This window comes from Xenopus tropicalis, chromosome 3 (assembly GCF_000004195.4).
Source record: "Xenopus tropicalis strain Nigerian chromosome 3, UCB_Xtro_10.0, whole genome shotgun sequence".
NCBI lineage: Eukaryota > Metazoa > Chordata > Amphibia > Anura > Pipidae > Xenopus > Xenopus tropicalis.
In genome coordinates, this window is record NC_030679.2 from 86504892 (window position 1) to 86531496 (window position 26605).

Here is a 26605-nt window from a genome sequence, read left to right on the forward strand (position 1 = left end):
CGGCTATTTTCCCACTGGCGATTTACTGTATTGCCAATGAGAGAGCTTTTCGAGAGATTTGTCGCCCATGGTACCGCAGATTTATCATGGCTGACAAATCTTCCCATGTGCCATTAGCCTTATGGGCAATATATTTTTTATTCACTTTTATGATACAGATAAATACCCCTCCCCCATAGTTTCACCCCTTGTAAAATAATGCCACAGCATGTAGTTCCTATATTTATTTCTATATTTAGATTTACATTTAATTTCCTATATTTATGTCTATATTCAGACTTACAATTGCGTTCCACATTTTGTCATACATGATCTGGTTTTATCAAATCTGAGTCATAGTATTTTCTGATCCACAGAGGCTATATAGTTATATTGTTATTTACAACGGTATTCCATTTTCTTGGTATCTTGAGAAGGACTGAAAATACAGAAATATTGGCTAATTTCTCTATTTCTTTGTTAAAATCTGTCATTACTGTGTTATCTACTGATACAGTAGATAATTAAACTTCACTGAAATCCAACAGAATAACATTTCCATAATATTACACTAATATTAACATATTTATTCACATGTTTATGCAGTGCTGTTTTTTATTTGATAGGTTTTCACAGGTTTACAGACTGGTGGCTTTGACCCTTTTGATTTGAATTCAAAAGGAGAAAAAGGAGAGAGAGTAAGTAAGATTGCCAGGGAGTTGTTACTTTGTGTACAGAAATAATAGTGATTGATTTGATGTTGCCTTTATTTGTGATTCAAGATTCACTATGAATAGTGCCAGATAGGGCTGTTTCTCAAGCTACAGTGCTGAGAAACAACCCCTGTGCTCTTCTCAGCCCGCTCGGCATTCAAAGGCACTGTATCAGTCTGTTTGCAGATACATGGAGCGGATTTTGGGGTGGAAATGCATACTCGCACATTTCCAAGCTAAAATCCACTCTGTTTGCCTGCATACATGTCAACTTAGCGCCTTAGTGCCTGAATGCCGACTCTAAAGCTGACTAAGAATAAAGATGGAACAGTACACAGGCCGAGGACAGCCCTGTCTAGCATTAGCCTAAGTATACACTTAAGTTTACTTTTATAGTATATAAAGTATATTTTTCTTTATTCTAACTAAAGCTTATTCTAAATTAGAATATCAACAAAGCAATATCTATTTTCAGAACTAAGCACCACCTACTTGCAATACACAGATGGAAGTCTTAGGCTTTACTTAAAACAACCAGGAGAGGAGGAAGGAGAGAAGTGACTAGTTAGCTAAATGTGTTGTGCAGAGTGCTTATTATGTTTTCCATTTTACTTATTTTAATGTTGTTGTAGGTTAGTTGTTGTTCTTCTGCAATTTGGACTTAATAATTCAGCAAACATTTTTATTTAATATTTAGGGTCTTCCTGGACAAGATGGTGTTCCTGGCCTTCCAGGACGTCCTGGTCGAACTGGGCCCCCAGGGCCACCTGGCCTTATGGTAAAACAGCTATGATCACAGCTAAGTGAAAAGCATTTCCTTTGTGCAATAGTCAAACTTGATGCTCAGATGTAAGTGCTTTAAGACCACAGTTGTCAATGCACAATGGATAACCTGTACCATCTCTGCTTCATGATTGTCTGACCTAGAAAAAGATAGAATTATTATTATTTTAATAAATAATTATATCCTATGGTAGAGGTTTATGCAGAGGTCACAAGTAGGAACAGCTTTCTGATGTTTAATGGCCCTTTGGTGTCTATAATTTGACCTGGTTGCATGTTCCTGTTCTCTTGTTGAAAGGGTGATTTAGAGGTGTGTGTGTTGGTACTGTATCTACTGTAATGCTGCAGCCTGGAAGACCTTAAATAATGAGTCTGTGGTATGCCATCAGTTTATTTTTTTAATATTCCTTTTTTTCACATAGGGACAAAAAGGATTTCAAGGCGATATTGTAAGTTGAAGTATGACATCAAGTACAATTTTTTTAAATGCACATACTTAATTTGTGGGATGTAATCTATGTTTCATTTAATGTAGGACATGGTATTTTTTAAAATTTTCCATTTAGCATTAGTGTTAGATCAGCAGTTCTCTGTCTAGAAGCATCAAGAAGTTGGTTTCTATTGCACCACTAAGCCAAACATGTTGTCCACAAACAGACATTGTGGTGCTTATAAAATTACCATAGTCCTTTCCATAGTATTAGCTTTCACAGAATGGTACACATCTTCACTATGATTTCTACCATAGTGAAGCTAATATATAAAGCTGTGCACCTTTATACTGTATGTCTGCATTTCATAATGCACAATATTGCTTACGGTGTGGTACCGTATGTAAAAGTGTGAAGAAGTTAGACCAGTAAACTCATCTTGTATTCATAAACCAAAAAGCCAGATAACAATACCACAACATTCATATATTTTTTTGCGTCTCATATTGTTATATACATTTCAGTAGTGGTTGTTTGGCCTTATCAACTGTGTATATGTAATAAAAGGTCAAATAGGATATCTGGTACATAGGACTAATTAAAAACCAATATAATATATATAATTAATAAAATAGCTTGTCCTTTCATAGTAACTGGGCCATTAACTTAGCCTCATGGCGTTCTGATATATCATGTTAATCAATATATTTCTCCTCCTGTCAGGGCCCCCAAGGATATCCAGGTCAGCCAGGTCCCAAAGGAGACAGGGTATGTATATATTTGTTCTAAAAGTGAATATTTTTTGGACTCTGTCAGGGCTGCCACTTTCAATTATTGATTATGAGACAATATTGTAGTTTGGGTATATCATGGTATAATGGAGTATAGACATAATTTGGTTTATATAAATAGTAGTTATTATAGATTTCATTTATTTGTGTTTTAAAAGGCCAGGTTAAAGGCAAACAACCTATTGGTGGCAGCCGTAGCGTATGCCTATGCATGGTAGAGAAGAACAAATAAGTGCATCAGTATAATAATAGGAAAAAGTTCAACTGCATAATATATGGAAGACTGATATATGCAGATATTACTTTTTAACATTACCTTTTTAAAAAAGTAGTACTGTATCAAAAAATTGGTGGGAAATAACCAATCCACTCTTACCACAGCAGATTGTAGGTAAGCGTTACAAATGAAGCTGGACCTAAATGGAAAAGATGCTAAAAACAATGTCCGCTGCTGACTAGGCTCTACTTTAAATAAATAATATCATTTTTAAACATTAAAAACATTAAATGTGGTTTAAGATTATAAATGGCCTTAATCCTAGACCTTCACCTTATACTGCACTGGTACATACAATTAAAAAAAAACCATAATATTGCTTATTAAATAAATATTGACAGAATAGATACAATACATTCACTATTATCATGTTTAATTAGAGCTAACTCTGTATCACAATACATTATAATATGAAAATGACAAACTGTAAGCTGTTTTTAGTCTCTAATTATTACATTTTTCATAACTCTACAGCAGAGGGTTTTATACATTCTGGATTCAAGCCCCTTTCCTACACAACATTGTGTTTAGCTTTAACCAGCCCTCAGCAGCTAAAAACCAGCTTGCAGTTAATATATGGTTCAAAAAAGTCAACCTGCTCAGTATTATCAAGGCAAAAAATAAGCTGTCTTTTGTTGCTCCTCCATTGGCTTCTAAAGTGTCCATGTCTGTTAACCTTTGTTTTATAAACTCACTTTTTTTCTTCCTTTGCACACAGGGAGAACCAGGCTATATACTAGGAGGAGTTGATGGAATGGCTGGTCTAAGTGCAATACCTGGGTCTCCTGTAAGTAATTATTTGACCTATTAAATCTGCGGCCACACCTATTCGAAATATCACTTCTAAAATTACAATAACAATTGTAGGTGTGTGAAAATTACTGGCATTTATGTTTTTACACTGCTTCCTCAGAATTTCTATTTTGTAGACTAAAACTAGTGCAAACTCTAATGTCAGTGGCCCTCTCAGTACAGATAAGGCATTTCCTATTCTTGCATCAACTAAGCTTACAATAAAATAAAACATATTAAAGTATTTTTTTCAATTTAAATTCTAACATTTTCTCGTAAGTCATACACAGAAATGAAACATTTTACATAATTTAGAAAGGCAAAAATAAGTTATGTTTATGTATGCACCATGTGTTTGCCAGAAGTGTTAAGCTGGTAAGATTCTAAAAACCCCACTAGACTTTATTAGACTGTATACTATAGTTTTGTTACTACCTAAAATGGAAATAAACATATTGATCTTAGAAAATATGTACATCACTTAGAAAGAGCTTTTCACAAGGGTTGTGTCTTCATTAGGATGTAGATACAGTAAGTTACCTACTTTTTTATATAAAGATAAATAGTCGCCAATGTTAACTGAACCCTTCCATGGGTGAACAAACATTGTCATATAGTTTATTCTGGGTAGAAAACTGTTTAGTTTGGTACAAAGTCCTCCAGCAGACCTAAAGCATAATAATTCTATAGAATCCCATCATTGCTGAGAAGAAGTGGCCACCTGGCTGGTATGGAATAGGGGGAAATTGAAGTATCTACTGCTTAGCTAAGCATTCTGTAACCAGTGCTTTAAAAAGACTTATGTTTTTAACTGTTTGATATATTGTTCAAAGATTGCTGCCTCTCTATGATTTGAACACGTGTTATCTATTACTTTGTAGGGACCCAAAGGACAGCCTGGGGTTCCAGGGCTACCAGGACCACCTGGACTTCCAGGATTTCCTGGACCTCAGGGACCTCCAGGAACTTCTATAAAGGTTGGTGTAAAATCCGTGTGCTCAAAAGGGTAATGGGTCAAACCCTCTAGAAATTATGATATGCATACATTATTTTTTACATTCTTTTTTACTGGCTTTTCTACTGCTGATTGTAGGGATGTAGGGAGCCACTAATGAAGGGGACACTGTTAACTAAAATAAAGCAGAGAGACAAAAGAAAGATCATCCGTTTTGCGTTTACAAATTCACAAGATATTAAATAGTGTTACTGTAATTGTTAGACTCACTATTATAATGATGTTTCCAGAACTCAAACAAAATATGGTACAGGAGGGTTTTCTCATTTATATAAGAATTATGTTGCTTTTACACCTTGGTACAAAGTATTTTGTGAATTTTTAGTAATTTGTAAAGCATGTTTAAGGTACCTATTTCTTGTATTGAATTGAATTGTGGTGGCTGATGAACCAATTCATCTTTTATTTTAGGGGGAACCTGGTGAAACAGGGAGCCAGGTGAGCAGGACACTTAAATGACATAACATATATTCATAGCAGCAGGTTTATGGGGATTACAATATTTAGCCTGGGTAAAATTACAGCTTTACCATTTCACACTTATCTTATTCCTTAATTTTCTTGTTCTCTTACTGTATATGTGTGTATTTTGTGCTCAGCTACTGTATTTCTTCTCATCTGAATGCTGTTGTGTTTCCATGAGGGTGTGGTATATTTTTATTTCTGAATATATCATGAGTCCTTTATAGTCTTTCCATCATTCAGTACAGTTCAGTTTAGAACTCATGATAACCCTGTTATCAGGTGAATATGATAGTTACACTGGTCTTTTTATAATTTTTATGGTTGATTTAAGTGGCAGTAACATTTCCTTTGCTCAGTGTGCTGAAGCATGTTGGATTTTATATTCTTTGATGAATGAAGAGTCATGCTGTTATAACAATGATTCATGTAAATGTAATCATAAATATTCTTCATGTGAAATGTTTATCCTATTATTTTTGATGCTGTTGATGAATTACTGACACAATCACTACCTGTTTTTACAAAACACATTCTTACCTTTAGGGTCCTCGTGGAAAAAGTGGACCAAAAGGAGATAAAGGAGACCAGGGGGATGCAGTAAGCTGTTCAATATCAATTTATATGTCATTATTTATTTTGCAAAGATATTTTTACCTGTGCGTCATTAAATCTTAAGTTTATGTGAGGATACCATGCAAGACAAATTATAACCTTAGGGCTCTGGCACACGGGGGAGATTAGTCGCCCGCGATTAACTCCCTGTTCGCGGGCGACTAATCTCCCCGAGTTGCCTACCTCTGCCATCCCACCGGCGAACATGTAAGTCGCCGGCGGGATGGCAGACGCGGCGGGGCGATTTGCGCGAAATCACGCCGCCGGGAGTTAACAGGGAGTTAATCGCGGGCGACTAATCTCCCCCGTGTGCCAGAGCCCTTAAGGGTGAAGACACACAGAGCTACTAGTAGCAGCTACTTGTCGTGGCTACTAAAATAGACAATGCTGATCATTTACTGATAACTGTCTATGTGTGTTTTAGCAGAGGCAATTCTCAGTATTGTCTATGGCAGGGTATTTTCTGGAGTTTAGTACCCGTGAAAAAGTAGCTGCTACTAGTAGCTCAGTGTGTCTTCACCCTAAAAGTAATTTATTGCTTGAAAATTCATTATACCTTCTTACTTCTCTTCTAAACTAAGCTGCAGATTACAAGGCAATTGTAATAGCAGGCACAAAGTTTGCTCTAGGTTTACTAATCCCTAGCAAGCAATCAGTACACTGGTCACCAATTTGATCGGTTGTTATGGGTTACCAGTCTTTGTAGTTTTTTATTGTACTAAAATATTTTATTTTAATAATTTAATATATTGATGTACTTTTAGTTTTCTTTTCAAGCAAAAATTATGACAACAGTTTATCATATTACAACTACAACTCATAGAGGCAGATTTATTATTATTAATTAGGGGTTGGGTTTGTGTAAAACTATATAAAAAATTGGACTAAGTTCTTATTCTCCCTTGTGATTTATTTATTTGTGATGTTTTTTCAAAGACTTAAAAGCTTGCCAGGTTTTAGGTGGCCAAACCAACCCTTGATGAATAATAAATTTGCCTCTATGAGTTGTAGTTGTAGTAAGAACAATACATGGTAATAACTGATAAGCAAACAGTGATATTATATGATTTTATATTTTAGGGAAGAGCTGGCTTACCTGGCCCAATTGGGCTTGATGGCTCTCCAGGAATTCATGGAATTAAAGGAGACAAGGTAATATTTCCTGGGCTTAGTACGTTTTTATATAAGATTATAGCCCTATTCAAATTAGGTTGGTTTTGGGACCCAATGAATTAATTAGCAATGTCTATAAAGATCCAGCTCCACTCAAGTCACCAGGGGAATGAAGCAGCATTTAGCTGAGTGCTCCAGGTCAGGTTTGGCAGCAGTTGCCCTGGTCCAGTTTTCAAGAGAAGCAGCATAGAGGCAAAACCAAAGTTGCAAATCTTAATTCAAAGCAAACAAGATTAACCCATCAAATATAACTGTGTAACAGGACATCTTTTTTTCTTCTCTCTCATAGTTTCTTAGATCTTAGTTAAACCTACCAACAGGTGTATATAAAAAATGTACATCTTCATTGCTATTCTTACAACTGTTTTATCTGCATTAATAAAAATGATCTGTTTCAGGGGGAGGCTGGTATTGGAATCCCTGGATTACCTGGTTTAAAGGGTATAACAGGTGAAAAGGTGGGTGAGCATATACTTTGGAGTTTATTTGTATCATATGCATATGCTTAATATCTATATTAGTCATCCTAGAATTGCATTGGTTTTAGTTAGTATATGAAGTATAAGCCCACAGCAGTAGTGACTGGAATAGAAATAAGGGGGAAATGTGTAGATACAAAATGCAACTTAAAGGAAAGCATATGATGCAAGGATTCCTGTGTAATGTGTAAAAGAGGTAATACCAGCTGATAATTCTACTTCGTTTTACATTTTTTTAGGGTGTCATTGGACTTCCTGGCCCTCAAGGACAGAAGGTATGGCATCAGATATAACTGGCAAATGCCACTATTTTGCACATGTGCATTGTCTGAATTGGTTTGCTTCTATGAATTGTAGATCAGAACCTTCCACAGAGGGTCAGTGCGCAAACGTGCCATTATTTTGTGCATTCTCATCAACTCATTTTTTATATATATATATGGAACGATGCAGAAATATTTCTGCTTGTAGTTCTGAAGCTTGTCACTGCTTTAGGTTATTTGACATGCAGTCATAGGGTACTGGGAGTTGCATTTTTCTTTATTAATGCTGGTAACAACCATAAGTACCTATTATTATGTCCACAGTGAGCACTGTTTATAACAATATAGCTTACAACACAGCCATGTTTTTCGTTCATGCCAACTGTTGCAAAGCTACAAATCCACGCAGAGATAAGCTGTCAGTTGTAGTCTCAGCAGCTGGAATGACAAAGTTTTGCCTTTTCCTGCACAAGGGTTGGACTCCTTCAAGGGTATGAGAACTCTTAAGGTGGCCATACACAGGCCGATTGTAGCTGCCGATATCAGTCCCTTAGTCTGATTCGGCAGCTTATCGGTCCGTGTATGGACACTAACGACGGGCCTGCCCGACCGACATCTGGCCTCAAATCGTCCAGATCTCGATCGAACAGATGTAAAATTTAGTCGGATCAGGGAGTCGATACGGTCCCCAAACTGACAGACGCCTATACCCGTCGTTCTAATTCGATTGTTTGGCCCCAGAGCCAAACAACCAAATTAGCCCAATATTGCCCACCCATAGGTGGGGATGTCAGGAGAAGATCCGCTGGCTTAGCGACCTCGCCAAACGAGTGGATCTTAGCGTGTATGGCCACCTTTAGGCATGCAGGCTGCCAACCAACCAATTATTATATTCCATTATCTTAAAAAAACACTGTAATGTGTGCTTAGACAATTAACTTCCCCCTCTATATGAACCACTAATATCACACATGCCTGCACACATTTACCCATGTCCTTGTACATGGGACCCTAGCTGGTGCCTTAAAATATTTCCCCTTTATCTAGATGTCACACAGCTGAGTGCTAAGCAAAACTGCAGCCTTCACAGTACACAGGGACCATATTGTGAGAGCTCATTGGCACTTATTTGACTTGAGTATATCACAATCTGTGCTGCTATTAGGACCCAGTTATCCCTTTACACATTTCACCACTGACATATTACAGTGTAGATCCTTTTTAGCCCCTTTAGTTCACTCTCTGAAACCATCAAATTATTAACAGCACTCCAAATTCAATATTTTAAAAAAACACCTTTATTCACATACCAGAATAGCAACATCTTCAGGTTTCAGACCTGAAACGTGGCTATCCTGGTCTGTGCCAATTATGTTTTTCTGTAGTGAGCTCCAATCTCACCCGATGATGTATCAGATGCATTATTTCAACATGGTAATAAATCATGTATTGCTCTTTTATATAGCTTAGCTGTTCCTCCCTCATGTAGATTGGACCAATATCCTGCTGACAAAAATTCCCAAAATGGCTGTTAAGTACTGAGTGCATGATTCCATTATGATGTTGCTTTACATTGCACTTAGTAAATGAACAACATATAGATTTCAGCAATACGTTCAGTTTATGACTTTCTAACTGTTGGTGAACTTGCATTCCCCAATAGCTGAATATACTGAAAATGTTAAGAAAAACTAACCACATTTCAAAAGGAGAATTGCACTCAAATTATGTTTTACTTAATTGAAGAAAATTAGTCTGAACTTTACAATATACATTCATAATAAAATTTTCTGTGTTTTAAAGTTATTTGTAGATGGAATTTCTTTTTAAACCAGAATTTGTTGTCGTTTTCTATTAACTGTGCTGCTGGTTGTGACTGCTTATGCGCCACCCACAAAACAATGTGTAGAGAAGAGCTGTCTTTTCCTACAGAAACAGCAGTGTAAAAAGCAGTGTAAAAAGGACCAACAAATACTACTTACACGTTCTTCCATTAATAAAAAAAATTGCACTGGAGTTCCAATAATCCTTAAATTACATTACTTTCTTATGCCCCTTTTTTAATTTTACAACAAACTCATGCTATGTATTTTATATTTATTTAGGGTACTCAAGGAATACAAGGTGTAGAAGGTGTCGCAGGTTTAAGGGTAAGAAGGTCTTGACTCCTTGGACATATATCTCCATTAGTGTGTGTTAAATTTGTTTTCTGCCATGGATTTTGTAATATGACAATATGCCAATTCTAAATAGATAGGCCTTAATTTATAAAGTAAAAATGCAAACATCCATGGACAAAGTGTTTACGTATTAAATGGTTCCATTAAAAATATAACAATCAAGTGTTAATGTTAGAGTGGCTTTCCTGTGGATGAAGGCAAACTTTGGAGTTAATTTTTTCAAGTTTTGAGAAGAAAATCATGCCTTAAATGAGAAGTGATTTGTCATGCGCCTCAGAACAAAGTTGTTGATAATACAAATGAAAGCATCTAGGACAATTTTCTATATTATAAAATGTTCAAAACATTAAACTGTACACTAAGGGGCACATTTACTAACCCATCCGATTGCGTTTTTTTCGTAATGATCGGTATTTTGCGATTTTTTTCGGAAATTATCGCGACTTTTTCGTTACCAATACGATTTGCGCGAAAAAATGCGCGTTTTTCGTAGCCATTCCGAAAGTTGCGCAAAATCTGGAGATTTTTTCGGTTTGTTAAAACTTGTGCGAAAAGTCGCGATTTTTTCGTATAGTTAAAACTTGCGCGAAACGTCGCGCCTTTTAAGTTTTAACACTACGAAAAAGGCGCGACTTTTCGCGCAAGTTTTAACGCTACGAAAAAATCGCCAGATTTTGCGCAACTTTCAAGATTCAAGATTCAAAAAACTTTATTAATCCCAAAGGGAAATTGTTTATGCTTGGTTACAGGTGCTCCCAATTACCAAAGATATATAAATTACCAAATGGCTACGAAAAACTCGCGTTTTTTCGCGCAAATCGTATTGGTAACGAAAAAGTCGCGATAATTTCCGAAAAGTCGTAAAGGCGCCGAAAAAATCGCAAAGAATACGAAAAAGTCGCAAAATGTTCGTTTTCCAATCGGAATTTTTCCAATTCGGATTCGAATTCGTGTCTTAGTAAATCAGCCCCTAATAAAATATGCAATTTCAACCAATATCTCATGGGGAGGTTTATTATAGCTCAGTATCAATACAGTTCGATAACAGTCAGGAAACAGGGAAAATATGAAAATGTTTTGAATTATTCATAATTACCTAGGCTCATATTTCAAAAATATAAAAAACAGCCCCTTAATCACTGACATTAATAAATCAATTATCATTGAAAGTTAAAAAAATCAAGCAGAATTTTGTAAAAATTTAAAATGGCTTCCTGGACTAATCATTATGTCCATGTCTGTTTTACATTTTAGAAAACAGTTTTCTAATTAAGTTTTCTTGCTCTTTCTAGGGTAAAAAAGGTCAAGATGGTGAAAAGGGTGAAAAGGTGGGAGTTACTTTTAAAAACTGAAAGTAGCCCATTTCTTAGGAAAGGAGGGCATCATTTACATTTGCTATTCTTTGTTAATTGCCTCCAAATTCTGCATCAGAGTGCATTCCAGAAAAACAAGAAATACAGCCCTTTTTTATATTTATTTCATATTTATTTGATGTCATGCCAGGCCAAAAAAGTCCCAGACATGGGCCTTTAAGTCTCTTGTTCATATCCTAGATTAAATGGTACAGTTAAGTTTTTTTCACTATATCCATTTCACCCACTGGATTTGCACCCAGAACCTAGAATGGAGTCCAAAGTGTCAAAGTGTTGCGCTTTGAGTGACAGATCTACCAATACTATATTTAAACAGCAAAACTATTTAAACAAAGCGATTCCTAGACATGGCAGACCCTTATTAACTAGAAGGGCTAGATGTACAGTAAGTGCACCTGATTACAATTTGGTGTGCACAAAGCACAGCACTGTCAGATGCCAGGGAGTTTAGTTAACACTTGCCAAAAGTACTTCCTGGCTGTGCTTGGGGATGCCAATGAGCCAAACACCACTCACTCTTGCAGCAAATCACTATGTTTTAGAAGAAAAAGCCAGAGTTTTGTCTCACATTGTAGGTTTTATTGCCATTTTGTTTATTGTTTAACCAAATCATTTGGCTCTTATGTGTTAACTCTGGATTTTTATTTTTTTTTTTAATTAAAGGGAGAACATGGTGCTATGGGAATGACTGGTCCTCCTGGAATAGCTGTAAGTAAAAGATTAGCTTTATATTAATATTATGATATCACCCTCGGCACAGTTATCTGAATATGGCATCATGCATAACCTTTACCCATGCTTGCAAGAAATTATGAGGGTGTATTCAGAAAACCAATTTCTGTTGAATACTAGTATGGTAAATGCTCCCGGACTGTTTACAGCACACTAGTTTTATTACTGTTTGCCCTATGATGCTGCTTGATGTAATTTACATACAGAACAGTACAGTTACTTTGGCTTAGCCACTAGCACCAGTATATTGCATAAACAGTGGCTCAAAATGTATGTATGCCTGCTTGATTTATTTGCTATTATTACTTTTTCAATAGGGTCTCTCTGGACCAATGGGGCAAAAGGGGGATCAGGTAAGATTTATATTGCATATGACAGTGAACAAATCAAGATAGGAAATAGTTAGTCGCCCGTGATAGATCTCTTCTATTGTAGGTGACAAACCTCCCTGAAAAAGGCTTTCCACTAGCAACAATAGAAGTCACCGGTGAAAAGCCCTTTCAATCACTTTGTTTTCTGAGGTTGTGCAAAGTTGCCTGTATAAGGAAACTTCACTCGACTTCGGATTACCAAATCGATGCTATGGGCTTTCCACTGGCTCCATGGGTTCTTAACGTGTCCCAAAAGTCTCCTCCATTTTTTAAACCTACATGTAGCCTGACCTGTTCCGGTTATGTAACAAATAGATTTGTTAGTGCAGTGACTTTACCTACTGGGGAGGTAGTGCGAGTGGGTTACCTACTGGGAGAGGCCCTGTTTTAAGTTTGAACCGTTACTTGCCCAAACACGCTCCTAACACCTCACTTTCCTGTACTAAAGCCACTCTAACTGTGGGTGTTGTGGTTTTTGAGCTAATCTGTGTGATCACTGATCCCTGATGAAAGAGTTGCTGGTTTAGAGACACGGTTATACTACATTGGGGTTCAGTCTAAATAGGATCAGAATATCAATGTCTCATGTTTCATGAGTCATGAAGCAGCATATTTTTTATCTGTCAGAGGTAACAGCAAGTCACAAATTTTGCAGGAATTAAGGTCACTAGAGCTGGGAGATATTCTGAAATATTCAAAAAATATTTCTGCTACTGAGTAATCCAGAGTCTATAGGCAGGACAAGGAATCTAATGAGTGGGTGTGGCTGATATAAAAATGAGTTTGTCTGGTTACCAATCGATAAACATTTTCACTTTCATTTCTAGGGGTTGCAAGGTTTTCCTGGCGCTCCTGCTATGGGGGTAAATATTATAAATGCTCTGATATTGTTTTCACTTCGTTAACTAATCATTTAATCAGATTAACCTGTGGATTGGATAAGATGGCCTGGGTTTGCTGGGCATGTTTACTCTTGGATATCATTTCTCCATCAGAAATAAATGGCATGCTTTATCCTTCCATAGTTACATAATTAAGTTGGGTTCAATCCTTCCGAGCAAACCCCAGCGCACACACACGAACACATACTGATTTATTTATACACTCCCATACATAAACTATATATATACCAACGTCAATACTAACTGTAGATTTTAGTATTACAATAGCCTTGGATATGCTTGTTCAAGAACTCACCCAAGCCCCTCTAAAAGGCATTAACAGAATCTGCCATCACAACATCACTTGGAAGGGCATTTCACAACCTCACTGCCCTCACCATGCAGAACCCCTTAGGCTGCTTCAAATTAAAGCCATATCCCCTCACACTTATTTTCAAAGAAACAACCTCCAATTTGAAATATCGCTATACAGACAATCATTCACCTTGTTCCACCTATCCTGCATGTAAATCTCAGCACAGCTCTCTATGGGCCCGATTCACTAAAGTGCGAAATAACGTGCACTATTTTTAGCGTGCATTAAAAATTTTACCGCTTCTTAATTTTGGCGACTTTTCGCACGATTCACTAATAGTACACTCGCGCTATTTTATGCGCGGTATTTCATGCGATATCCTTGTCGCGATAAATAGCGTGCACGCTATTTATCGCATGCGCTAATTGTCGTGACATTACGCAGGCGACAATCGGCAGCATAAAAATGCCGACATTTTGCCCTGGGAGAGCACAGAGTGCTAGAGACTTGTTGTATAAATGTTTATTTGCAAAAAAAACCCCCAAAAAACCAATAAAAATATAAGTAAGAAAAAAAAGAAGTGCTAGAGATAATAAAATGGGGGGGGGGCATTTAAGAATATTTAGCCAAATACTTAGGGGTCCGTTAGCTAAAGTGGCTTAAATTAAGTTAGAGATTTTAGACACAGAATAAATGGCAAATATGTTATGGGCACTTTATTAAACGGGGACAAATATAATATTGCAATTATTCTGGCAACAAAACATTGGATTGGCAGTTATCACACTCGCCAGAAAATACGCTACGTACTAATTAACGCAAGTTTTACTATTCAGCAAAATGGGCTAAAGACAAAATTGTTGCCAAAATATTTGCAAACATTTAAACCATATACTGTAGCATATTGATGCTGTTACTGATAAATGTAAGAGTGTAGGGGAAACTACATGAAAGTATAGAATACCATATCAATGAAGGATAAATAATGACACATTACTCAGTTCAAAAGTATAAAACTAAAAACTTTTACTTAAAATAAAAAAGGGGGGGGGGGAAAAACTTAGGGCTTGCTGCCCTTGAGTTCCTCAAAGTCCCTCCTGAGTTCAGCAACTTCCCCCCGGAGCTGGGCCAGCTCAGCCCTCATATTGTCCAGGTCCTCCTGCATGGACCGATGTTGTGGGCCTTCCTCGGCAGGAGAACCTGGTGGCTGGCATCCGGGGGGCTGGGGGGGGAACCCAAGGGCCGGGGAAAGTGGACTCAAACTGGGGGAGGAGTAAAGGGGGGGGTGTCCGGGGCCTCCATGGCCTCCTCGGCCTCGGGGGCCTCCTCTGCCTCCTCATCCTCGGGGACCTGGCTTAGTCCTGGGGCCTTGCTGGGTCCTGGGGCCTGGCTTGGTCCTGGGGCCTGGCTTTGTCCTGGGGCCTCGGGGGCCTGGGCAGGACCTGGGGCCTCGGGGGCCTGGGCAGGTCCTTGAGCCTGGTCTGCCTGGGGTTGAGCCTCCGGAGGGAGTAGAGGCGCGATGTCGATATTGAGTTCTGTGAGACAGTATTGCAAGATGTTATTTAAATCTATTATACATATATATATATACAGTAGAACAAAGTGACAGCACTCACGGGAATTTTTCATAATCAAAAAAATAGAGATAACAAAAATCGAGTTACGTTGAGGTGAGGTTTTATTGATCCTACGTTTCGGTTTCTTACTGGAACCTTCGTCAGGGATGACGAAGGTCCCAGTAAGAAACCGAAACGTAGGATCAATAAAACCTCACCTCAACGTAACTTGATTTTTCTTATCTCTATTTTTTTGATTATGAAAAATTCCCGTGAGTGCTGTCACTTTATTCTACTGCTTTACATTATTTGCTCTGGCACCCGGGTATCGAGAACACATTGAAGGAGTGCTTCCATAACTCGTATCTATATATATATACATTTATACACAGAGGGCCACCATCCTAAATAACGGGGCCCCTCACAACAACAAATTGGACGAAATTGCACTGTAGTTTGCCAGCCATCATTTCTACCTTGTCAGGAGATGATAGTAACTCCAGGATTCCCCTGCAACAGTAGCACTATATTCGGAATGGAAAGGCAGGAAGGACTGAGTGGTGTCGAGTGCAACTATATGAAAATATGAAAATGATGCCTTTTATGTGCCTCTCTAATTGTTAATGATTCTTACACCCAACAGGTAATTGGGCCTTCTGGTAAAAAAGGTGCCAGAGTAAGTATACTTAATTTTATATGACCTACTAAAAGCACATTTATTTAATGTGCCATATAACAATTTTAATTTGTTTAAAAGCGCTGTGTTATTACACTAAGGGATGCCACAGACCTGTAACTACTGTGGCAGAGATGCCTCACTAAAGGTGCCCATACACGTGAAGATTCGCTCGCTTGGCGAGGTCGCCCAGTGAGCGGATCTTCACCCAATATCCCCACCTACGGGTGGGCAATATCAGGGAACATGTAGGCTAGTTCGATAGTTTGGCCCTGGGGCCAAACAATCGAATTATAATGGCGGCAATGGGGCAGTCAGTTCGGAGACCGCATCAACGAGCCAATGCGGTCCCCGATCCGAATGAATCTTTTAACCTGCCCGATCGATATATGGCAATTTCAGGCCAGATATTGGTCGGGTATGGCCGTCGTTTCTGCCCCTACACGGGCCGATAAGCTGCCGAATCGGCAGCCACAATCGTCCCGTGTATGGGGACCTTAAGAAGTTTAGAACAGAGTTACTGGCTCTTTTACATAAATACATCTATGTGTACCCAGATGTTACAAGGGTAGCATACAAGGGTCAGTTTTGATTGTTGTGTGTACATTAGATAAACACAGATAATACAACAAAAATGAATTAATTATACTGGGGCAGATTTAATAACATTTTGATTTTCATGGTTTTAGAGGTTTTTAAAACAACAAATAACACTTTTTTTGTTTTTGTGGTTTTGTGCTTAATAAATCACAAAAATTTGTGTTGTTTTTTTAAACAAAAAATTTAAGATTTAGCTCAAAAAACAGAAATTGAGGGAAAAAAAGAAATACGAACATTAGTATATGTCCCATAGAGTTCCAAAGACATTTTGTACTCTGACCTATCTGCCAGAAATAGCATTTTTAGTTACTGTCAATAATAAAATAAAAAAATCATACTGTCTTTAAAAAGAAAATATCATTTCACTCTGCGCTCTTAAGGCCATAGTTACTGTTTTTTTTGCACTGACCACATAATAAGTTTTACCTTTTTTGTATTTACAAATGCTGGGTACATTTTTCGAAATACATGATTGTTGATTATTTTTATAACCTGTTTTGTAGGAATGTGGCTCTGTAAATGAATTTTGAACTTATCTTTTATTTACTGTTTTTTCCTGGTAATTGTAATCTAATGCATTGACAGGGTGATATTGGACCAGTTGGGCCAATTGGACCTAAAGGCATTATGGGAAGTCAAGGAGATAAAGGAATTAAGGTATACAAATATATATATCATAGCCTGTCTGACCACACCTTTTTATAAATCAGTCTTTACATTTTACCTGGGCGGTTATCATGGAGGATTTCTTGCAGCTATACAACACCAGCTGAACTATAGAAATAAGTTAAATAATAGAAATATAAGTTAGCTATAGTGATGAGCGAATCTGTCCCATTTTGCTTTTAGGAAAATTTCGCAAAACTATGGAAAAATTTATGAAACAGTGATAAATTTATGAAACGGATGGCATGTTTTTTTTGACCCACACACCTTTTTTTGACGCATCAGCACTTATTTTAAAGCTACCATGGCTATTTTCACATAACCGCTGCTATTTTGATGTGATTGCGTCTTTTTTTGATGCAACCGTGAATTTTTAAGGCAAAATTTTGCCAAAATGCAGAAATTCACTGCAAATCCAAGTCTGGTGAAAAAATATACTCATCACTAGTTAGCAATACAGTATAATAGGGAATTTCCTTAGATCAATTTCTACAGCAATGTTAATATTGGCATAACTATAAAGGAATAGGGGGCCAGGACCATGGGGTCCACTTCCTCTAGTTAAGAAAATCCCCTGCAACTGCTTTCCTACCATGGCACGAGTGGGTGGGGACACGAGCAGAGGGCTGCAGGGGGTAGATTGCTCTGCATGCTTGGCCCCTCCAAAGATTCTTCTGCAGGGGGTCCCAGCGTTTTATTTTTACATCATTGAATGTTACAATTAAAAGGTTACCCATTGCTGAAAAAGAAATATTTGGTGAGAAGAAATTTTTTTTAATGATTTAAATGCTTTATTTTTTTAGTTCTTATTTTTATGCAGAGAAATACTGTAGAGATCAAGCTGTAAGAGAAATCCCAGCAATCCCACTTGGGACTAAAAATATGCATATTGTAGTTTTGTGATTGCTGACGAGCAGCTAAGCCTTGTGCAGTGCATACTCACCAACAAACAGGTTCCATACAATGCATATACATATTTAATAATTGATTTATATAATATTTACATAATTACCAACAAACAGGTTCCATACAATGCATATACATATTTAATAATTGATTTATATAATATTTACATAATCACCAACAAACAGGTTCCATACAATGCATATACATATTTAATAATTGATTTATATAATATTTACATAATTACCAACAAACAGGTGTCTTACAATGCATATACATATTTAATAATTGATTTATATAATATTTACACAATTACGAACAAACAGGTCCCTTACAATGCATATACAGCATATTGCTGGGAAATATTGTACATCACTGTAATGATTTCTAAAAAATGCTTTCAGTTTTGCTGTCATGTTTTTTTAAAGCATTTTATTTGTGAAATTATTTTCTTAGGGAGAACCAGGATATGGTATACCTGGGCAGCCTGGATTAAAGGGAGATCCAGGTGACAGAGTAAGTACAGTAAATTAACAGTAGAGCTGCTATTAAATCTACTTTAGGAAGTGAAATGTAAAACTACAATCATTAAATAATGTAAATAATAAGACATAATACAGGTATAGGATCCCTTATCCGGGAAGCCGAAACTACAAAAGGGCCATGTTTTATAGTCCAATTTCCATCAAGTATAAGTGCCTTATACTTGATGGTAACTAAGATACATAATCTATATTGATGGAAAAAAAATCCTATTGGGTTTATTTATTGTTTAAATGTTGTTTAGCAGATTTAAGGTGTTATGATCCAAATTACATAAAGACCCCTTATCCAGAAAGTTCCAGGTACCAAATATTCCACATAATAGATCCCAAACCTGTATTTATATAAAATATTTTCCATGTACTGTAAATGGATACCCCCTGAATAGAATTGTTAATATAATTACAATACTTCTTTGAATCTTTATAATGGAGCATGAATAACAGTAAAAAACACTTTACACTGAGTTATGCAGCCATTTTGAGCCAATATAAGTCTGAGGCATAGGGAGGCACAAGGACTTGCAGAAGCACATCATTTTGCAGTCATTTTATGTATAAAAAATGATTACCCTGCTGATGAAACTGATTTTGTTTTTGTTTTGTTTTACAGGGAAACATAGGATTATCTGGAAAACCAGGTCCCAAAGTAAGATCCTTTAAGAAAATATTGCATAACAGGGTAGTGGCATTATCAAGTGAATTTGTTTTTAAATTGGAATATACTAAATAGTTGCTAATAGTTGCATAATAATTATGTGTATATGTAGGTGACACCTAAATGGCTTCATGTTATTGTTTTCATAAAGGGCTCTATTATAAAAATCTAAAATATCAAAAGTATTTTTTTGACTGAATGCAGGTAAGGACCTTACCAGATTTTCAAAGTATAATCTGGAGATACTTAAGCATTGCAGTGTGCTACATACATTTTTTTTAAACCATGCCCTTTTGGCCACTCCCCTTATAACGACACCCCATAGTTATACTATACTTATTTATTTCCTCTTTACTAAAAAGTACTACAAGTAATTTTTTATGTGAGATAGGTAGAAATAAATCAGACAACATTTCCAAGGTTTGTTTCATGGCAACCATTTCTAAACATGCATTACTGGAGCTTTTTGTGGACCATGTATACAGACCACATACAAATGCAGTGCAAAGTTAATTATAAACGCAATAGCCAGAATTTAAATGCAGCGTCTATTTCCTATTTATTTCCCAGTCAGGTAGCAGTATAAATGCAAAGCCACCTTAATGCGTAAATTCCCTAAAATAGAAAGCAGAATAAAGCAAAAATGGCAGATTGGCTTGCAGCTGCTCAGCACAATGAACTGCACCCCTGAACTACAACATTGTCTTTTCTCTCTGCTGGTATCTCCTTATTCACTTTCTCTTATCCTTTCCCTCTCTGTTATGCTATCATGTTTTCTCCTGCTTAGCCCATTTCATTCAGTTCTCATAAGTCATAACAGGATTCTGGGAAGAAATTCCTTAAGGCTCCTAGAAAAGTCCCATTTACATGGGCTTGTTCCATTTACATGGGTTTATCCTATAGGCTAAAGCTCACCCACTGGGTTTAAAGCAGAAGCCAGGATAATAGCTGATCAGATTCCCAACTACAGATCGGTTTCGCCCTTTTTGGGGCTCATCAGGGTAGTGCAGGGTTTTCTGATCAGCTTAGGTAGAGCCAGGAGTGGGGATTCACGAACAAACTAAAAGGATTGAGGAGACTGCCTCATACGTATGCAAATAAGTCATAACAGGATTCTGGGAAGAAATTCCTTAAGGCTCCTAGAAAAGTCCCATTTACATGGGCTTGTCCCATTTACATGAGTTTATCCTATAGGCTAAAGCTCACACTTACTGCTTTCTGCTTCTCACTCCTTATTATACTGCTCTGTATTACCCATCCTCACTATACTACTCATTCATTCATCTGCTCTTTCCCTCTATACCTGCTTTTCCTCTTTGTTTGCCTTCCTCCTTTGATCTTTTGATTTATCTTTATTTAACATATCAAGAATATAGTAAGAAAATAAACAGAAGAGTATTAACTTCTGCCTTTCCTTACTACAGGAAGGGTACTGATAAGAAACTGCGGCGCAGGCATGAAACCCTTTTTTAAGCAATTCAGCACACAGGGGGAGTTTGAATCTCTGGCTTGCATGCAAAAGTGCCAGTGGGCAGGGAAGTTGCCTGGGGACACTTTTGTCCAAAGACTAAGGTCCTGAAACAGGACTGGTTCCTGGGAAATGGGGCCAGATGGTAAACATAACATACCACATATTATCTTCCTGTAACTTGCTCTTGCTAGACATAGTGAGCAGGATGACTCAGACACATGTCACAGTTGATATGGATTTCCTCCATTTTAACTAAGAAATAAAGGGCCCCCTTGATGCATATTTTCCTGTATAACAATATAATATTATGTATTGCAAATTGAATTTAAAGACCTACTATAGAGCCATCACATTCAAGGTATTTATTTACACTTACTGAAACTTATTGTTATTGTTATATCTTAAAATAGGGAGATTTTGGAGACAAAGGACAGAAGGGTGAGCCTGGAAACTTTGGTGCCCTAGGACAGTCTGGACTAAGAGGTAAAGATGTAAGTAGAGACCTACTAGTCTTCACAGGACACTAATTTTATGAATGTGTCCAAGCCTTTCATATAAAACAAAATGTGCAAATTGGAAAAATACCTTTGGAGCTATGTAAGTAACTGTTTAGTGTGGCACCATGTACTTTTATAAGCATTAAAGGTCTGGATCCCTTAATTACATCTACTCTATCTTTGCAGCTCGAAAATAAATACAGTAGAAAAAAATTGTGTTTGGGCACAAAAAATGGGCAGTTGCATTAACTGAAATAGTAGCCACATGCGTAATGACAAATATAAGGCAGAATATCTAGGTAACCATCTATACAGAGCTCCATTCTAAACACAAACCGTACTTTAGGGTGGGTTCCAGTGACTGTGCCTTGTGTAATGGAAGCAAAATAAATTAAGGAACATATATGGCATTCCTAAATATAAACATGAATGGTCATGAAAAAATACAGATTTTGTTGGCTATTATATGTTGAAGTGGGTTTCTTAGGTGTGTTAGGGCTAATGCATGGAAATGCTATATCATTCAATATAGCAATTCTTTTTAAAACAAACTGAATTCTGCACCATATTAAAAAACATAAAATCAGTTTAAGCATAGATTGGGCACATTTCCAGTTGCCTTTGGCAAGTTAACATATCTAGTAACATAATCTATAGTATAAGTGATAAAGCAACAAAGGTATAATAGCAAGTACCTTTATACAGTAATTTAAAAGTTTAAAGTAGGGTATACATTATATCATGTGATACAGGTGACATTACTAAGCACCCCTTTTATAATGTATTTTACAGGTTATATGGTACATGGTACATAGGTATATGGTATAGAGGTACGGGGTCTTGGATATACTTGTAATAACAATTATTTAACAGCATTTGTATTTTATGGCACAAAAATTAAATCTTTCAGCATGTGAAGGTGCAAGCTGTTAAACTATATAGATAATTCATCACATATGATTGCAGGCTATGTGTGTCCTAACAATAAAATGTAAATTAATTTAGTTTCATCTGGGTCACTCAGAGATCATTTAAATTAAGTATATTGTGGTTCCATTGCCCAAGAAGACTAGTAAAGGTTTGTTACACAAAGTGAATTAGTTGTACAGTAATTAGGTATAATATTTTAGAAATGACATTTGGGGTAATGTAATAAAAGGTGCAATGTGTGCTACAAATTTAGTCACCTGTAGCTACCAATCATTTACTGGTTACTGAATCCGGGCAAATATTTCACCCTTATTACATTCTTTCATTAAATGTTACATTAAATTTAAATGTTCATAAGCATTGGTTATGTTACCTGTGCAGTTAGAAAGGGTGTCTGTTTTATAGTGAGTTTTCTTTTTTTCCATTCACAACACATATTTTCATCTTTAGGGTGAACCAGGACTAAATGGGGACAAAGGCGAGAAGGTAAGAAACTGCATAAATTAAAGTTCTTGCACAAACCTTCTGTAAGTTAATTTTGTTGTGCTACATGCTTTCTAAATGCCTGTCAAGTTAAAGTCATAAAGTGTGAAAAACGTAGATAACATTTCAGTGGGATTACCTTCCCTTCCCAAGAACCTGAATACTAACATTAAGGCTAACATAGCATTTTCTTTACACACCTGGCTAATGTCAAACATAGTTTATCTAGGCCAGAGGGGATATGCCATTAATGCCCCATGCTCCAGCAGCATTTACAGGCACAACATCCACCATTTAGTACTACAGCAGGTTATGGCCTGATTATGTGCAGTTGTGCGCAAATCTGTGCTGGCAGAAGCTAAAATCTCAACAAAAAAAACTCTTTAACATTGACTTGCTTGAATGCTTCCGATATACCCCGCCCCCCATCAATTTCTCTAGAATCTTAATGGGTTTTAGGTAGCAGAGTTTCTCATATGTTCAAGATTTTGTTATAATTAATAAATTTTGAAGCAGGATTATTAAAGAAAGCTTGGAGTATTCAAGTGGCCTGTTGTATAATAACCTATAGAAACAGACACCCAGGCTTGGACTGGGCCCCCGGTCTCCCTCCCCTGATGCGCTGAAAGTAAGCTTAACTTATGCGTACTCAGGGGAGGGTGTCAAGGTGTGGGGGGTGCAGGACACTTGGGGCAGTAGCTACAGTGGACACTGCACCCCGCACTCCACCCCAGCAAACACCAATGTTATTCAGCAGTAAAGATTTTTCAACTGACTCTTTAGTAATTTAACAATATTCACAAAAAAATAATCAAATTAATCAGAATGATTATGCCCTAAATTATAGGTATATATATCCTATTTACATCTTTTTGTTCTCTTGCATTATCTAGGGAGACGCAGGTGTCCCCGGAGAACCAGGGGAAAAGGGACAAAGGGTAATGTATATTTGTTACCCACACTGCACATAGCCACCACTGGTTTTGCAGTGTTTGAGTGTTAAGTGTTACAAATATTTTATTCTTGCTTTTTCCTGGGTTTTAGCAATCTATGCTTGTAGTAGAATGCTAGTAAAGATATTAAACCACCTTCTTTGAAGGGATAAGCACAGACAAGCATACATAACATGTAAACTGTATTCCACATGTGCATCTGTTTGTGAGATTAAAATTAAAACTGTTCAGTATGCTCACACACTAAACAGGAGTACAGATGTAGCCAATTGCCTTTCCATGACGTTACGTTATGGCTCTTCCAGTTAACACAGGGAAAAAAAATACCAGAATTCACCACCAGATGGAGCATGGTCTATGGATTTTCTATTGTTTTGCTGCCAAGTCTTTGCAAGCTAGCACCACCAAGAGGCAAGATTTAACATTTAAAAAATGTTGTCTGGACATGGTGAGACAATATGCGAAAACTCGCTACCTGAAGCATGATGTAGACTTAATCATATAATGCTTTGGTCTCCTATCATCTAACTGACAGTTACTCTTTTCTGCCTCTTGACAGGACCCTTCTTTATTCTTTTACTCCTTTCTGTATCTTCATAATTTGCTTTTCTGTTCCTACTCTTCGGCCTTCACGCTTCTCTCTCTCATGTCTTTCATTCATTTATTATCTAAATCATTCATTGCTTTTGGGGAAAACACAGTTTGTAGTTGAAGTAGAGAAGTTGAAGGGTTGGGTGGCTCATTGGATTCCTGTGGGGACAAGTAATGGCTGTACTAATCATTTATAGTAAATGCACTGACCTCCAACCACAATGCATACAAAGTATACAGTTGGGCTAGAGTTGGAGTGGAAGAAAAAAAAGACGAGGCAGCATATTCAGGCCCCCACCATGAGGATATTCAGTGCCTTTATACAATACATTTATATATGATATAAATATATAGCACAGTGCAGAGGTAAAGTGAGTAGCATTTCTGCCATGCAGTGCTGGGATCCTGAGTTTGATTGCACCTTGGGCACTGCAAGGGGTTTGTATATTTTCTTAGTGTCTGCTTGGGTTTCCTCCAAGTAATCTGGTGTCCACCATCATTTAAAAAACAAACAGGTAGGTTAATTTACACCTGATAAAATTGACCATACTGGGCGATAGAGACTTGATAAATTGTAAGCTCCACTGGGGCAGGGACTGATGGGAATGATGTATAGGGGATGTACATGGGAATTATGTAAAGCACTGCATAAATGTGTCAGCGCTATATAAAAAAACAAAAAACATTTTTTACTTAAAATTAGCCTAAATGGAATTGGATTTTTGTATTATTCAGTACTTTGTTAGTTGACCAAATTACATTGAGATATTTTTTAATAATATTAATTCACAAATCATTTCTATGCTATTTATTTCAAATAAATTCAAGAAAATACAACAATTTTTATTATTATATTATAATATTTTATTATTTTCTACTATAGAGTTTATTGTACAAATAGGATAGTGGAATTGCAGTTTCTTTACCTATATGAAACTTTGTTTGTAAATATATTTTGTTCAAAACACCTTTCCAGGGCTCTGTTGGACTGCCTGGCCGGATTGGTGATACTGGAATAAAAGGAGATATGGGGCCACCTGGAAGAGATGTAAGTAGTATGCTATTATAAACCAACTCATAGATGCATGGCAAACAAGCATACCAATGTGTAAAAAAAAAAGTGCTGAAGGGGATTGTTAAACAATTTGGTGTTGCCTGAGAATCTACATTAGATACCTTAATCATCTTTTCTATATTTTGCATGGTATTATATTAAAGTATATTAAGAGAGTTACATGTAGGCTTTATTGTGTATTTGAGTGCACCTAAACAAATCAGCTGATTCTCTTTTAGTTTGCCTGTTAATTCTTATGTGCATTTAGAATTGGGTTTTCTAGCAGTAACATTTTTTGTGAGTTTTTGTAAATGTATCATGTTGCATTTTATTGTGCTTGTTGTGCATTCATAAGGCATTCAACCCTTGCAACTTACGCAGGGTTTCGTGGAAAAAAACCTTGTTAGTTGAGGTATTTTTCCTCTGAGTGTGAAGGTTGGCACCTAAAAATGTATTTAAGAAAGCCCACTCAGGAGAAAATAACTTAATAAATAAAGTTTTTTCCCCCTAAAACCTTGTGTCAGTTGAGGAAGCCCCAAGGCTCAAGCAATCTTAATCAGGCCCTAAGTTGTGTTTAAAACATGCATATAAACCCAATAGATGCATTTTGACATACCTTGACACACTTACAAAGATGCAAATGATGGTTGTTGCACACGTGCCTTATCCCTATGTCTAACATAGCTAACCTCTAAACAGAGGCCACATAATGCTGGTTTCTTCTCAGTTCTAAAAGATCTTTCACTTACAGTAGATATTGTGTCCTTCCCTTCTTTAACATTTTATTAAGGACTTTAACACTTGCACTATATAAAGTGAGTTTTTTTCTGAATGACTAAATAAACTGCTTTCCCTTCATAAGTTCTCTATGTCAGGAGAAGTTGAGGAGTTTTGACATTTTAAGCTTAATAGCTGTTCAATAAATGTATATTTTTATTTGTGCTTCAGTTTTATCTTTGCAGATCTCCCATTCTAATAAATAGGCTTGCCTTGCACTGAAAAATGTCTCTTATAAAGACTGGTCTGTGATAATTTACATCTATAGATGAAATTGAGCAGGATTTGTGGGTATGTGGGAGTATATTTAGGGAGCGAATAAATATTTGTGTTTATTGGTATTTGCAGATTGATCTTTTTTTTACTCCTGATTATGATCAAATAGATTCAGATAATCTGAATGAACCAACATGACTTTATTCCAATTGTATTAACAATCTGTGATCCAGTCATTTCAACCCTTTTAACTGTAGTTTTGGAATATTTATTTTTTATGTCCTGCCCATGATTTGTTTACATTACAAAGATTTTACTTTGTTTTTTTCTATCAACAGGGCATAGATAGTAAAAAAGGTGATAAAGGAGAAGCCGTAAGTAAAGCATTTTAACATAATCATTAAAT

The 26605-nt window shown here is 36.7% G+C and overlaps 1 protein-coding gene across 8 annotated transcripts in view; it reads left to right on the forward strand.

Annotated features, from left to right (window-relative positions):
- Positions 1-26605, forward strand: part of LOC101732997 (collagen alpha-1(VII) chain) — a 190409-nt gene that overhangs the window by 57035 nt on the left and 106769 nt on the right. For all 8 annotated transcript variants that reach the window (XM_031899082.1, XM_031899081.1, XM_031899075.1 and 5 more), the window contains exons 29-53: positions 606-677; positions 1390-1470; positions 1898-1924; positions 2630-2674; positions 3693-3761; positions 4648-4743; positions 5193-5219; positions 5790-5843; positions 6939-7010; positions 7430-7489; positions 7750-7785; positions 9879-9923; positions 11246-11281; positions 11990-12034; positions 12376-12411; positions 13257-13292; positions 15826-15858; positions 17044-17115; positions 18484-18543; positions 19183-19218; positions 21109-21189; positions 22576-22611; positions 23502-23546; positions 25129-25200; positions 26538-26573. In XM_031899082.1, the coding sequence (XP_031754942.1) occupies positions 606-677; positions 1390-1470; positions 1898-1924; positions 2630-2674; positions 3693-3761; positions 4648-4743; positions 5193-5219; positions 5790-5843; positions 6939-7010; positions 7430-7489; positions 7750-7785; positions 9879-9923; positions 11246-11281; positions 11990-12034; positions 12376-12411; positions 13257-13292; positions 15826-15858; positions 17044-17115; positions 18484-18543; positions 19183-19218; positions 21109-21189; positions 22576-22611; positions 23502-23546; positions 25129-25200; positions 26538-26573 (1308 nt within the window). The remainder of the gene's footprint in view (positions 1-605; positions 678-1389; positions 1471-1897; positions 1925-2629; positions 2675-3692; positions 3762-4647; positions 4744-5192; positions 5220-5789; positions 5844-6938; positions 7011-7429; positions 7490-7749; positions 7786-9878; positions 9924-11245; positions 11282-11989; positions 12035-12375; positions 12412-13256; positions 13293-15825; positions 15859-17043; positions 17116-18483; positions 18544-19182; positions 19219-21108; positions 21190-22575; positions 22612-23501; positions 23547-25128; positions 25201-26537; positions 26574-26605) is intronic.